General features: G+C 42.6%; 1 protein-coding gene across 1 annotated transcript in view; it reads left to right on the top strand.

The window, feature by feature from the left end:
• APBB1IP (amyloid beta precursor protein binding family B member 1 interacting protein) overlaps nt 1–14,458 on the top strand; it is a 58,774-nt gene that overhangs the window by 32,113 nt on the left and 12,203 nt on the right. Inside the window, exons 7-10 of the mRNA XM_066629028.1 lie at nt 1,349–1,470; nt 6,196–6,270; nt 7,392–7,535; nt 12,241–12,351. Coding sequence (XP_066485125.1) covers nt 1,349–1,470; nt 6,196–6,270; nt 7,392–7,535; nt 12,241–12,351 — 452 coding nt within the window. The remainder of the gene's footprint in view (nt 1–1,348; nt 1,471–6,195; nt 6,271–7,391; nt 7,536–12,240; nt 12,352–14,458) is intronic.

Here is a 14,458-nt window from a genome sequence, read left to right as displayed (position 1 = left end):
TCTATATTAAATAGCAAACCCCTCGTCCTGGTGGACCACATCCTGACCTTACAGTTGCCTGTACTGGAAATGTGCCCTCCCATATGCACATGCTTGTATATTCAAGCATGCATATACGCAGTGTAGCATTTGACAAAAATCAAAATACAGTATATACATTTTCTAAAATTATAATAAATTATGCTTGCCTTTAAAAAAAAAAATCAAAGTAGCTAACAAAAGAGTAACAACCATCCAAAGAAACCCAAAAATTCGAAAGACCAAATTTTTTAAAAAGACATACAATATAAAATACAGAATTGAAATTAAGAAAATTACAACAAAACAATTCAATGCTCTGAGGGAAAACAAAAAAACCTCAGCAAAGTAGCAAGAGAAGAAATGCAGTTTGGGAATTCCAGAATCCTTTTAAGATAATGCCAGGATAGTGTAGTGGTTCTGCTGTTGGGCTTACTTATTTATTTACAAATTTATACACTGCTTTATCTTTTATTTTTAATGGGCATTCAAAGCAGCTTAGACCTAGAAGTTCCAGGTCCAAATCCCTGCACAGCCACGAAGCTTCCTGGATGACCATGGGCCAGTCACTATCTCTCAGCCTAACCTACCTTACAGGGTTGTTGTGAGGACAAGAGAAGGAAAGGAACTATGTACACCACCCCGAGCTCTTTGGAGGTATAAAAGTGAGAAAAATAAAAACAATGATCATAGTGAAGTTCACACCCTTGACTCCAAATCCAAGGGTCTTGCATCTTGCACTGGCCTGTCGCAGCTCAGTCATGGGAAGAAGAGAACTGTGGAGTAGGATCTTGTACGCACTTTGAAAAGTCTAGGGAATTTTAGTGCAAACTAAACTTTAAAAAAGAGAGATTTAGGAACTTCCTTCTGTTTTGGAGAAGCCATTTTTGTTTGGTCTAGTCAGTGTAACATAGTTCTAAGGACGTGAATGCTAAGGGGAAAAAAATATTACTTTGAACCCTTTTGGCCAGAAATTATGTCTCAATTAACCCCTGCTAATTGGGTAAGAGGCACTTTTCAAGTGGGTGCTCCAAAAGGATATAGTAGGGGGAGAGTAACTGGCCCACCTCACCCCAGCAGTGTCTGTTCTAGTGGCTGTCTGCTGGTATTCCTTGGCATCTTTTTAGATTGTGAGCCCTTTTGGGACAGGGAGCCATTTAGATATTTGATTTTTCTCTGTAAACCGCTTTGTGAACTTTTAGCTGAAAAGCGGTATATAAATACTGTTAATAATAATTAATTACAGAGTATTATATTTAAGGACAGGAATGTGCTGTGGTGGTGTTTGTATATGAACACATCTTATGTTCACTTTTTTGTTTCTCTCTAGAAAGGTTTTTTGAAGATCATGAAAATGTGATTGAAGTTTTATCAAACTGGACTCGGGATACTGAGAATAAAATTTTGTTTTTAGAGAAGAATGAAAAATATGCTGTGTTTAAAAATCCTCAGGTAAAGTAGCATGATATGGACAAAGCAACCTTCTGTACGTGCATAGGGTTTACCACATGCAGTGATAACTAGATATTTAATTTGCAATCCAGTTTAGAAAGGTTATAGAAAGCCCTGTGCCAGAGTTGCTAACTCAAAGGAGAAGGAGGCTTGAACGCTGCACTGGCTTCCAGGTAGCATTTGCAGTAATGGTTACTTCATCTGTGAACTCTGCTAACTCCAAATGACATTTTGGGCCCAGTACTATCCAACTTTCCATCTCTGATGCAGCCCCATAGTGCATAACATAGTACATAACATAGTGCATAACATGGATTAAATAAGCCTAGATTCTTGTATGGTTGGAGTCCCCATGGTTATCATGTGCATAAAACAAGAAGCCCCATTTCACTCATTCTGTACACTGTGGACTCTAGTGATTGTGGGGAGAAACACTGGCAGACCTCCCCAGCCCCGTGCCAAAGGTCCGCAATGGTGCCCCCCGCAGGATGTCGCCACCTCCCATGCGCAAATCCACACCCCCCCCCCAACTTACCGAAAGCTTATGGAGCTTTGTGCGATCCCAGGCTGCATCAGGGAAGCTTCCCCGACACTTTAAACGGTGCTTCCGGAAAAATGGAAGCACAGTTTCCAACCCCATCGGGAAGCTCAGAGAGGCTTCTGTGGGATCCTAAAGGCACACGGTCAGGGCATTTGCCCCATCAAATGAATAGGCAGTCCGCCACCATGGAGAAGGACATTTTCTCCCATGTGATAAATGCACCACCTGATATGTTAAGTATGGTATCCTGTATTCTGAACCAGTAGGAGAAGTTTCCCTTCTTGTACGTTTGAGCAGGATGAGATACTGGTACTGTAGGAAAGCAGTAATGGGATGCTTTGCAGCTCCTGTGTGGATTGACTTGTTTACTGAGAAACCCTGTCATGGGAGAGCAACAGGGTGTGATGTTCTGATGCTTCTGCCCTTGACTCTGATGTAACTTTAGTACATATTGCAATGGAAAAACTAAGAGATGGGGCAAGGAAATCAGAGTTTCTCTGGAGTTTTCCCAAGATTTACATGCCAATAAACTGAAGATTTCTTGCAATACCAGTATTACCTAAGGGGAAAACACCTGAGTCCTGCCCAATAGAGGTGCTAGTACAGGGAATGTAACTTGCGTCCTTTGCTAAGAACCTTTGAAGACTTTGCTTATTTCTTTTTAAGATGTGAAGAAGCCCATCCACTGGTTAGGCCTTCAATTGGAATGCAGAAGGTCTTACAAAAGAAAGAGGTTTTTCACTGCCTTTTGAAAACTGAGTAAAGAGATTGTCAGGATCTGCTTGGGGAGGAGTTCCACAGCAATGGGACAACCATTGGAAAAGCCCATTCTGGGCCCAATCCTATTCAACTTTCCACTATTTGGTTGGCTAATTAAATGGCCAGCCCTCCTATAGAGAGGTAGCGGTGGACCAGGGAGAGAACTTGGTCTCCCTGGCCTATCCATTTTGGCTTTTTCCTGGATATTGGCCAGTTTGGTTCTCTTTCATTTGTGTGCATCAAGCTTGAAATTGGTAGTTATCTCCCAGCTGAGTCCTGGAGCATCTGGGATGGGAGCAACTGGGCTATTAAATAGCCTGCCCCAAAGTTCAAAGCTCATATGGAAGCTTGGAGCCTTTCCTCACTTTCATTTTCAGTTGTTTCTGCAGAGCCAAAATAGGCTGAATCGGCAGAGAAAGCTCTTCTTGAGCTGATACTGCAGAACAGAACAGCCCCATCCTTGGACAGTTGGACATCAACTTAGGCATTTCTAGTGTGGAAAACAGACACTGACTCTTCTATCCTGAAAACAAAAGAGAAACTGTTAGCATTTTTTATTCGTTTATTTAAAAAACACTATTCCGCATTTTTTTTTAAGAATCTCTGGACAAGAACTACCATCTTAGCTAGACCCAAATCACTAATGGCCCAATCTATCCTCCCCACCCCCCACTGGGGCTACCACACCATAAAGGTGCATGCTGTATCCAGCGGGGGAATGGAGCAGGAAGCTTTGGAAGGGAATGAAGATTTAAGCCTTCTGCCCTGCAATGGGTCTCCTCTGACCTGCTCCTCTGACCTGCTCTTTAGCTTTTCCGCAGGATGATTTCTCTAAAAAAGAAACTTGGTTTTACTTGTTTGTATATTACCCCCAAGATACTCTTCACTGAATACACTGAACTGATCATGCATGTACCTTTAAAACATGTTTAAGTGGCTTTTAAAATATATTGTACAAGAAATGGTGTTTTTCTTTTCTTTCTACTAGTATACTATTTTTCTGACGTTTATCACTCAACCTGTTCATTACAGACATGGTATATTTTCTGAGGGACATTAAGACTATGTGTTTCATAGAATCACTGCCAATGACTCAGTGAAAGGGAAGGTCACAAGCCCATGACTAAAAACTGGAAAATTCTGGTCAACCTTCTTTAAAATATCTTTGATTAGATAAAACTGAACTTACTTTGTAATGTGACTGTTGGCTCAACTGTATGGGTCGTTTCCACCACCGAAACAAATGTTTGTTCTGGTGGTGTAAACAGCACCAGCAAGTGTGGCTTCACTGCCGCCACAAAGAGTGAGCTGTTGGGTCCACGTGACACTGGACAGTGGCCTCCTTCCACCAGTGGTTGAGAAGAAGGTGGAGAGGGGTGGAACCGGGAAAGGGGGTTGGGGAAGACCCAGGAAGGGTGGTGGTTTCAGCAGCAGCAACGCCTGCTAACCCAGGGCCCAATCTGGCTTCACCAGTCAATGTGGACTTGTTGTCCCATGGCCGGTCAACCAGTTGATGATGGTAGCTGGGGCTTCCCCCAAGAAGGCCTTGGCATGCTGAAACTCCCTCTGTAGGATACAGCGGATGCCACATTGATTCCACTGCATTGTCATATGGGGAGTTAGACAACCCAATCCTTGATGTGATCTTTTTGAAGATTAGTGAGCAAACTTTTGCAGCTGATTCACATTGCCAATTAAATCTCCCTTGCCCTGTATATTATTATAATAATTTATGTTAATGTTCCCCAGGGTGTAAGAATATTGTCCATAGTGGCCCGTGCTATAGGTACCATCAAGTTTAGGACTGGGGTGACCAAAAGGCTGCACACCCAAATTCTTAGAAGCTATATTGAAAGTGAACAATCCAGCCTCTCTTTTTTTAATGCCTTGCCATGATCTTGGAAGCTCATAGTGACATGGTCTCATTTTTGATAGAAAAAAAAAGCTTCATTTGGTGTTTAGTCTGTACAGGGAACAGCAAGCCAAAGAATCTTTCAATGTAATTGGCTGGATGTTGTGCAGTTAATAGGGAAGAGCCAGGTGCAATCACTCAACAATGAAAATACAGATAATTACTACACAGCTGCTTCATTCACGGCACACCAACCTTCCTGTGTACAGGTGGATAAAAGATGACCAGGAATAAATAACTGTATACTGCAAGGCTGTAATATATGCTCAGGAAGCTAGAATCAAGAAATGTTTAACAATGATATGTTCCGAGAGACTTTTTTAACCTTCACTTTGGTCTAGCTATTATCAGTTCTGCTTGTTATGCCGGGTCTTGTAAGAGACAAAACCTGAAAGAGAATTGAATGTCACCTTGTGAATTTGTGTCTTAGGCACTAACTATTCTGTAGTTCATCAAATTTAAGTAATCATTTGGTTAAAATGAGAAGAGGAAGTGAACATAAACGTAAGAGATGGTGTTTTTGTTACAATTCCAGGAGAATCAACAAATGTATTAAGTGTTCTGCACAGGCACACAATCTATCTTTGCGTTTAAAAAAATTGCAGTCAAAAAATTGCAGTGATATTTTTGTATGGTGCAGTTTGCAACAGTGACATGTTGCACTTTTAAGTTTTGGGGAGAGCGGGGAGAGGAGTCTTAGGTGCACAAAAATAGATGACAAGTGCTGATGAGACTCAAGATGGCACATCTGTCTTAACATGAGTGAGAGAAGCAAGGTTATATGCTGGTGACAGAAAGCAACCTTGTCAGTTATCCTTCCTGTTTGTCAATAGCAAAATGTAGCCTGCCAAGTCAGGGTGGTCTGCTTCCCCCCTGTATAAATGCCAGATGCTCAAATGTAAATTGTTGTAGTTCTTTGTTTTTCATTTAGGCTGTCAGCAGCTGTTTTGAATTTGTGCAGTGGTAATCATGGCAAAAGTTTGGACTTGTGCATACACCTGGACAGAGACAGGCAAACAGCTTTATGACTTTTTGGAGACAGTAATGGATCTAATGACACAAGTTTCCTGTGCAAACCTCTTCCAGGTTCTGCTCTGTTTCTAGGACAATGAATTGTCTGTCCCGCTTCCTTCCATGGAGAAGGAAGATCAGTTCATCAAGATCAATTCCACAGATCAATTCATTACACACAGTTGGCCTAGAAACCTGCAGAACCTGGAAGAATTTTTCAGCTATTTTTCAACTGCTGTGCTCCAAACTGCCATGGCATATCTGTGGACCTTCTGTGGCACACCAGTTGAAAATGGCTTAGAGCTTACGTGAGCCACCTGAGTAAGAACCTGATGACAGACTTGAACTAGGCATCTACAGAAACGTTCACTTGTTTGTTAGGCCCAGTATCTGCCCTCTCGCACTTATTATTTTGGGCAATAGGCTAAAAATATTTTTTTAACAAGAGAGGGATTAATGGTCATTTTCTTATACTCGGAACTCTTCTTTGTATTTTAATTAGAATTTCTACTTGGCAAACAAAGGAAAAAATGAACGCAAGGAAATGAATGAGAAAAGCAAAGAAGGTCTGCTGGAGGTAAGCCAGGTTTTGGGTGAATAATAGTGCAAACTTGGTTATGAAGCAGACTCTTCCCTTTAGAAGCATTTTGGTTCTTCTTTTGTGGCCGTACAAAAACAGGAAGTTCTGGGATAACAGTTACTCCAAAGGCCGTGTGTAAGTTCTTAAAATGCTCCACCCACCATCGAGTTATAGCCAATACAACAGCTAGTTAATGCATTCTGAAACAATTGGAAAATAAGCAAGTTCATGGACATAGTGAAATTACTGTCTTATCCAAAGGTACCTAAAGAGAATCCTCATTTAAAACATTGTAAAACTGCTCCCAGCAGGAGGAGTTATGATGACATAGCTGCCAGCCAATCAGCACTGCACAGAGCTAGTTTTCCTGAGAAACGTTTGGTTATGGTTTCTGCTGAACTAGATAGCTGGGAGGTATAGGTCTATACCTATCTATAAACAGAGTGGTGGGTGTGCTTCCAGTGGTTTATTATACATGCCATCATGTATCTTATCTAGTTGCCTTCTGAGATAACAGTGTGCCCTGCAGGTATCCACAGGGGATCTGTTCCACAGACCCCACCCCACATATATGGAAACCGTGGCCAAGGAGGACACCTGTCTTCATGCTCCTCCACCCATTAACTTGTTTGACAGACTTACCCCAGTGAAAGCATCTTGCTTAACAAGGTCTCTATAAGCTTACAAGCTTATAGTGATGTTCAGGCTGCCTCCTGGCAGTTCTGGGTGCTTGAAAAAAAACTAGATTGATCTTAACAGGAAGCAGATGATGTGTTAAGATCAATCCACTTTTTCCAAGCATCCAGGCTGCTGGGAGGCAGCTTGAACATTGCTATCAGCTCAGAAGTTTATAGTGACCTTGTTAAGTAAGATGTTTCCACTGGGGGAAATCTGTAAAACAAGTTAATGGGCTCTTGGGGGGGGCATACAGGGGCCCCTTGCATCTGTGCATACTTGAAACCGTGGATACAGGATCTGTGGGTATGGGGCCTGCCTGTATGCTTTCTTTGTGATCATGCGTTTTTTCCAGGGAAAATGTGGCCAGTGTCTTGCTTCTGGTATTAATGGGGCTACTTATGGCCACTCCTGTTTTATATAACCCAATTCTCTCTCCATAGGAGAGCTTCTGCGGCACATCTGTCATTGTGCCAGAACTTGAAGGGGCCCTTTATTTAAAAGAAGATGGAAAGAAGTCCTGGAAGAGACGTTATTTTCTTCTCCGAGCTTCTGGAATTTATTATGTACCCAAAGGAAAGACCAAGGTCAGGCAAGTCAAAGAAATCCTTTCAGGCAATAAAGCAATTCTTGAAGATGAAAGTAAAGAATTCCTGAGGTGATGCTTTGAACAGGGCCTGGTGCACCTAAGAGGGTTCCTTCTTTGGACAGAAACACTTGTGCAAATATTAGGATGTCCTTATCAAACTGTTTTTGACATTTTCACCTACAACTACCAGCCTCCATTCTTTCTTTTTTGTAGTCAGATAAAAACATTGTATTTGTTTTTAAAAGCCAGGTTTGAAATGAAACTCTCTCTCTCTCTCTCTCTCTCTCTCTCTCTCTCTCTCTCTCTCTCTGGGATTTAACAAAATAATGTGGCTTGGACTACAATCTTATCACACTTACTTGGGAGTAAGCCTCATTGACTATAATGGGACTTTTTTTTTGAGTAGCCATGCATAGGTTTGGGCTCTTGGATTCTAATTATCATGAGTAGAGTTCCACTCACATGGTGGGTTTAATGCCACCTTCCTATTGCAGCCCCTCTGCTTCCCCAGAACTATCCCTGGAGCTCAGCGTGGACCCCCCAGAATGGTGATCAGATGCTGCTGGAGGTAGATAATCTAACATTTGGGAATCCTTCCCCTTTCATGAGTGGAACTACCTTAGCGCCATTGCAAGCACTCCACCAAACCCAAGCCTGTATGTTAAATGTCTGAGGGCCAAACCAGACATGATGTCAAATGCATTGTCATCTATAGGGATTAATTTTTAAGATAAAATACCCAGGCATGCAGGAGTCCCATGTATGTTGGCTATGGCATGAGGACAGGGGGGTGTTTTGCTCTTTTTCTCTGCTATTTTCCCACCCAAAACTGTCCCTTAAGCTGTAGCTGTTTTCCAAAGCTGCTGTTGTAGTACAGAACCAGGCTACAAAGTTCTCAGTCAGCATGACTTTCCTCATAACCACCCACACAGTTCAAGCCCAATATAGTTAAAGCCCATTATAGGTATGCCAAGGTAGCCCTTCATTTTTGGGGGTTTTCCTGATATAATGCCCCAACCCTACCCCCAGCCACTTGTATCGATGCAGCCATGGCATGGAGATGCACACTATGTCCTGTGGTAGAGGGGAGCAATCAGGAGGCCTCTCCCTTACCTCTAGGTAAACCCACTGTTGCCGTAGGGATCTACTTGGATCTAAGCTAGCCCTTTAGCTGGTGCAAGTTTCAGTTAGACCCAAGGGGGTGTGGCAAGGCCAAGTGGGGGCATAGGATATTGGCAGCACCTTTGCTTCTGATAACCACCCCCTGCCCATCCTGATAGCCTCCTAGCAGCCCCAATCCTCCCCCTTACCAGCCATCTTCCGTGTCAAATTACTGGCACTGGGGGGAGCCTTTTGCAACTGCAAACCAAGCTGCACTGCTGAAACTTGAATACTTGCTGTGTGGATGGGGGTAGGATTTTGCAGTAATTGGCCCAAACAATGTAGGTGCCTTGTTCTTCCAAAAGATGATTTCATGGAAATGTCCCTACATGGCTTAGGGTCACAGCAGCAGCTACACTGCCAGCAAATTGTGTACTGTGGGCCTGAACACCCAAAGGAGAGTGATCAGGGTGCAGAACATGCATCTAGCTGAGTTGGGTTTTTTTATATTTGCCTACAGATTCATTTATATCACTCTTTGCACATCAACCCTCTTCTCAGTAATTGCATACATATACAGGTCCAGCCTTTTTATACACGGATTTTTTTATACACAGATTTGACTCAACACGAATGGCCGCTGCAAATGAGAAGGAATGTGCTGATCCCTGGAGAAGGGGAAAAATGTATCCCTTTAAAATCAGTTTTAAAAACTGAACAGCCCTTTAACAACAGCCTCCTTAATGAGAGAGGGAGGGCAGCAGGCTAACAATCCATCAATCCTTCTCTCTCCTTCGGACCCCTCCCTTCCCCCAGCATGTGAAAGAAACATGATCATTTTGCACTGGTGAAGGGAGGGGCTGAGTGAAGTGCTGATGGATTGTCTTCTTAATGACTCCTATCTTAGAGTCTAAAGGTCAGCAAGGCTGTTTTTCAATCACTGGAGCAAAGAAACTTTCTTTTTTAAATTGATTTGCTATAGTGCATTTTTTTTTATCCATGTGAGTGCTTGGAAGGGAACCCACACAAATAATTATTAGTCTCAACCTGTACCCTATTATTAGTCGAAAACAAAACAAAATCATTTACAGCCCAATCCTAACCAGCACTGGTGCAGTGGGGCTGCTTGGCCCACACTTTATCCAGTGCTGGCAAGGAGCAAGCTGGAGATCTCCTTGAGGTATGTAAAGCTCCAGCCTGCTCAATGGGGCAACTCAAATGTGCGCCTGCTAAATAATTGGTGCAAGTTTGAACTGCTCCATGTCAGGCTTTCAGGTCCAGGAAATGGAATAGGATTTGTTAGCCGCCACCACCAATCCTGCCCCCTCCTGGCCCTGATCGGTCTCCACTGTCCCCCCACCATGTAACACCCCTCCCTGCCCTCACCCCACCCCTACACTTCCCAGCGCTGCTGCCCTTCGCAGCTTCCACACTGCCCTGCACTTCCCCCTGCTGTTCAGTTCGGTGCTCTTTGGGGATATGGCACCAGTGGGACAGTGCAGACCTTCCTGCTGGTGGCGCTACTGAAGCGTAGGATTGTGCCATTACTCGGGCACACATTACGTTACGCATTTGCATTTAAAGATCTGGCTGCAGCCATATTTTGTCTTAGGGTGGTATACTTATCACATGCTAGATGATAGTTCTGTTATTGTGATTCCTTATAATATTTCATCTGCCACAGAAGCTGTCCCTAGGAAACAAGAACTTCCTTCCATGCGCGACAACAGTCTAGTAATAATTGTCTATGTCGGATCAGTTGATTTTTATTTCTTATATTAGATTTTCTTTATGAGATCCATTGATTTGATTGGACTTGGGGCCACCTCTTATGAGTAGAGTTGTCCAGAAGAGGGCTGCATAGAAGCCCCCACCTATTTCTGCTACCCTCCTCAAACTGCTAGCCAGTGATGCCCAATCCTATTCATGTTTACTCAGATGTATGCCCTATTATACTCAATAGGGCTTACTCCCAGGAAAGTGTGCACAGAATTGCAGCTTTAAACTAAATGTGGATAGTGTCCCCTGTCTGGCAACTCAGATCTGCAGGCTTAGAAATATGCGTATTGGTTTGCTTAAAGCATGTCGAAACACAGGAAGGTGAGATCACATTTCCACTAACATGGAATATCTGGATATGTCAGGCATTTTACTCACGAACCCTTAGCTCAGAAAATAGGTGCATTACTAGAATAAACGTTGTTGCCATAGCAACCCATTAAGAACAAGCACTGGTTATTTCACAGCAGTAGACAAAAGACTGTTTGAGGTGAGAGGACTATTTGCTCCTTTCAGGCAGCCTGGAGTAGAATTACAGATCACGTTTCCATTTATGTACAAATAGATACATAAACTTGGAACACAAACCTGAAAAAAGTAATTTTAGGAAGCTACTTAAAAAAAACCTCCACATTGATTTTTTTTTTTTTAATGTGATGAGAACAAGGTTTGTGGTTTCTTCCACCCTTTCTCCTTCCTAAATCCTGGAAGGAGAAAGACTGGATTGCCCTTTCAATGGCCCATTTCCTGAAAGCCTTTCTGGAACTAGCTGCAATCTGTGTGTGTTCCTTATTTTTCACATTCACCGCCCTCCCATGTTTTGGCCAGCAGCGTAGCTAGAGGGGGTGCAAAGTGCTAAGTTTTGCAGGAAGCTGCACCATAGCATGAAAGTGGCCCCTCCCCCTCCATTTTGCTCCCACCCCCTGGAATTGCTCCAAAGGGGAGGGAGTGGGGCCAACTGCAAGCTGCGATGAGGCTCCCTGTAAAATTAGCACTTTGCACCCCCTCTAGCTATGCCACTGGTTTTGGCATCTTCAACCAGAACCCATCAACCAGTTCTGTAAAGCAAAACCAGTAGAAAGAAGGCAAGCTAAGTTTTCACCCTGTTTTTAATTATGATAGAGGACATATTGGAGACTGGATGTGTTAATAACCAGTCTAGTCCCCTGAATTGGAGCCTTCTGACCCTGTCCTATATATTGTGCTATAATTAAAAGTGTAATCTCTGAGAAAGAGCTTAGACAAAGGTACCAGCAGTAGTAGATGCTATGACAGGATTCCCCACATCCCAGGATTTGAAGGCTCTGGTGCACTGCATACTCATTGCCCAGAGAAACAGCAAGCTGTAGAGATGTTAACTTAAGTGTATTCATGTATTCACACAGCAGACACTCATTCTGCTGTGTTGCCAGCCCTGCATCCGTTTCTTCTGAAACTGGGAGCCACCAAAAATATCTAGCTTCATTGGCAGTATGTCTGCCATCCTGCAAAGGAAACAGAAGCTTGATTAATTGTGCTTAAATGCACTGAGATCTATTTAAGAAAGTTCATGATATTAGAATAAGGGCCAAGTAGGTTGTCCCAAAAATTAAAATGCACCTTCTAATGTGAGTTTCTAACCTACGCAAAGAAATGAGACAATTGCCCAGGTGAGTCCTTGTCATTTTTCACGTAAAGCCTCAAGTTTAGCAATCGTTCTGCTTTCATCACATCTGAAGATTTTGCAATGGAATCATTATCAAATTCACATTGATTTCTGTTTACCCTCCTGGGTTAATTCCTCATTGCAATACTTAATCATATGTTTGCTTTCAATTTTGTAGACATCTCGGGATTTGGCTTGCTTCATACAGTTTGAGAATGTAAATGTTTATTATGGTATTCAGTACAAAGCGAAATATAAAGCACCCACAGACCACTGCTTTGTCTTAAAGGTATGTATAGAATCTCACACACTGTACTGTCTTAGAAATGGAATTGCATTTAATTTGTCTTGCTATTAACTAAGTAATGGCATTTCTTCTGTTTCTGGGTGGGAATGATCATGAAATAGTGGTGAGAGACCCAATTAGATGTGGAAAGCTTATTTGGATTTCTACCATTTTAAAGTGTGACTCGCAGCCCAGGGGTAGGGGGACTGATTCAGATAGGGACTGCAGCATTGGAAAAGGAGAGATCATCCATTTTTCCTGTACTATTTTTCCTCTTAAAATTGTCCCTGTAGCTGTGAGGCTCCCTGCAAAACTTAGCGCTTTGCACCCCTCTTTAGCTGTGCCACTCAAGGATAGGATTAATGCTTGACTGCTTAGCTTGCCCCCTTTTCAACTGACCATGCTGGGCTGGGAGTGTGACATTTGAACCAGGGCTGTATGTTATAAGCAAACTTTTGAGCTTCATCTTACCTGTCTGACAGTCCAATTCATGATGTGCATTTAGTGTCCCTGCAGACAGCCTAAATTCCTTAGGCTGCCATTATATTCCAGTTCTCCAGTCACTTCTCTTCACCGTCTCGGTCCTACTTCTTATGCCATCAATTTCAAAATCTCTGGTGCAGGGTGTGTGCAAAATAAATCTAGTTCAGGGCACACACCAAAGGCAGGCTTTCAACATTTTATTTTTAGGGCACAATCCTAACCAGGTCTACTCAGAAATTCAATTTTGTTCAATGGGGCTTACTCTCAGGAAAGTGTGGTTAGGTTTGCAGCCTTAACCACAATCATAAATGCTTGAAATAATTCTTAGGACTGATTCTCCTGTACAGCTTTGCATCCCAATTCCAAGCATATCTAACTGGGAGAGATAAAGCGCCATGGATTTTAATGAAGCTATCAAGTGTGTGTGTCCAGCTCTTTGTTTCTTATGCAGCCCAGATAGATTAGTACAGTGCAGTATTTGCAATCTTGCTTTAGACCCAAATCCTGCAACAGCTAGCATCTTATCCTAAGCATACTTTTCCAGGAGCATCTACTGCTGTGTTGAATCCAAGTTATAGGCATTCTGGAACATAACATTTCTTTGGGAGACTCACTCACGTAGAATCTTAGCCCAAGATTTAAAAAAAAAGAAATCTTCACAGTTGACAGTAGCAAGGTAATCTATATGTAAATTGGCTCGCTTAGTCAGTCTGTTGTGTCTCAAATACCAAGAGAATTTAATTATGCCTTATTGGTGCAGGTTTTGCTTGAGTAACCTGAGAGTAATGGTGCATAGTATGGAATTAATCTAGGGTGAAAGAATTGGTGCCCTGGGAACAAAATGACACAATGGCATCATCATTGTGCTATTTCCATGGCTTTGTACATCTGCCATTGTGGCCCCTCCAGCTGGGTTTTCCTCATAAACTGTAGTGATGCCTTTCAGATGGACTCTTAAGAAAGGTGTTGCCATGTTCTTTGCCGTTCAAGGGCTGGCTTACATGAACTATTTACTGAATAGAACTTGCAGGTTTATGTAAACTGGAGCATAATGCTGAAATGCAGGATTTGTCTTATGTCCCAACATGCCACCTCTTGCAAACTGGTCTGATCAGAGGAAATAATCTCTATTGATGATAAGAGGGAATGATCTCTATTGACGAAAATGACATTACACAGTGAAACAGTTCGAACTGCAGTGTATTGCATAGTAATAATGTAAATGCTCTCACCTCTTACAAAGTCAGTGGAACTTTATTCTTGCTGCAGGGCAGTGTGTACCTGTAATGGTAACTGGTATTCAAATTAGGTTTCAGAGCTAAAATCTGGGATTCTCAAGTCCAAACAAAGCCCTGGTTCCAGCAGAATAAGGAACTGTTAGGAGGTATTAGTACATAAGAACAGCCCCACTGGATCAGGCCATAGGCCCATCTAGTCCAGCTTCCTGTATCTCACAGCGGCCCACCAAATGCCCCAGGAAGCGCACCAGATAACAGGAGACCTCATCCTGGTGCCCTCTGTTGCATCTGGCCTTCTGACATAGCCCACTTCTAAAATCAGGAGGTTGCACATACACATCATGGCTTGTAACCCATAATGGATTTTTCCTCCAGAAACTTGTCCAATC

The sequence above is a fragment of the Tiliqua scincoides genome, chromosome 5 (genome assembly GCF_035046505.1).
Source record: "Tiliqua scincoides isolate rTilSci1 chromosome 5, rTilSci1.hap2, whole genome shotgun sequence".
Taxonomy (NCBI): Eukaryota; Metazoa; Chordata; class Lepidosauria; order Squamata; family Scincidae; genus Tiliqua; species Tiliqua scincoides.
The sequence above is the reverse complement of the archived record's forward strand: the minus strand, read 5'-3'. Positions and strand labels throughout refer to the sequence as shown.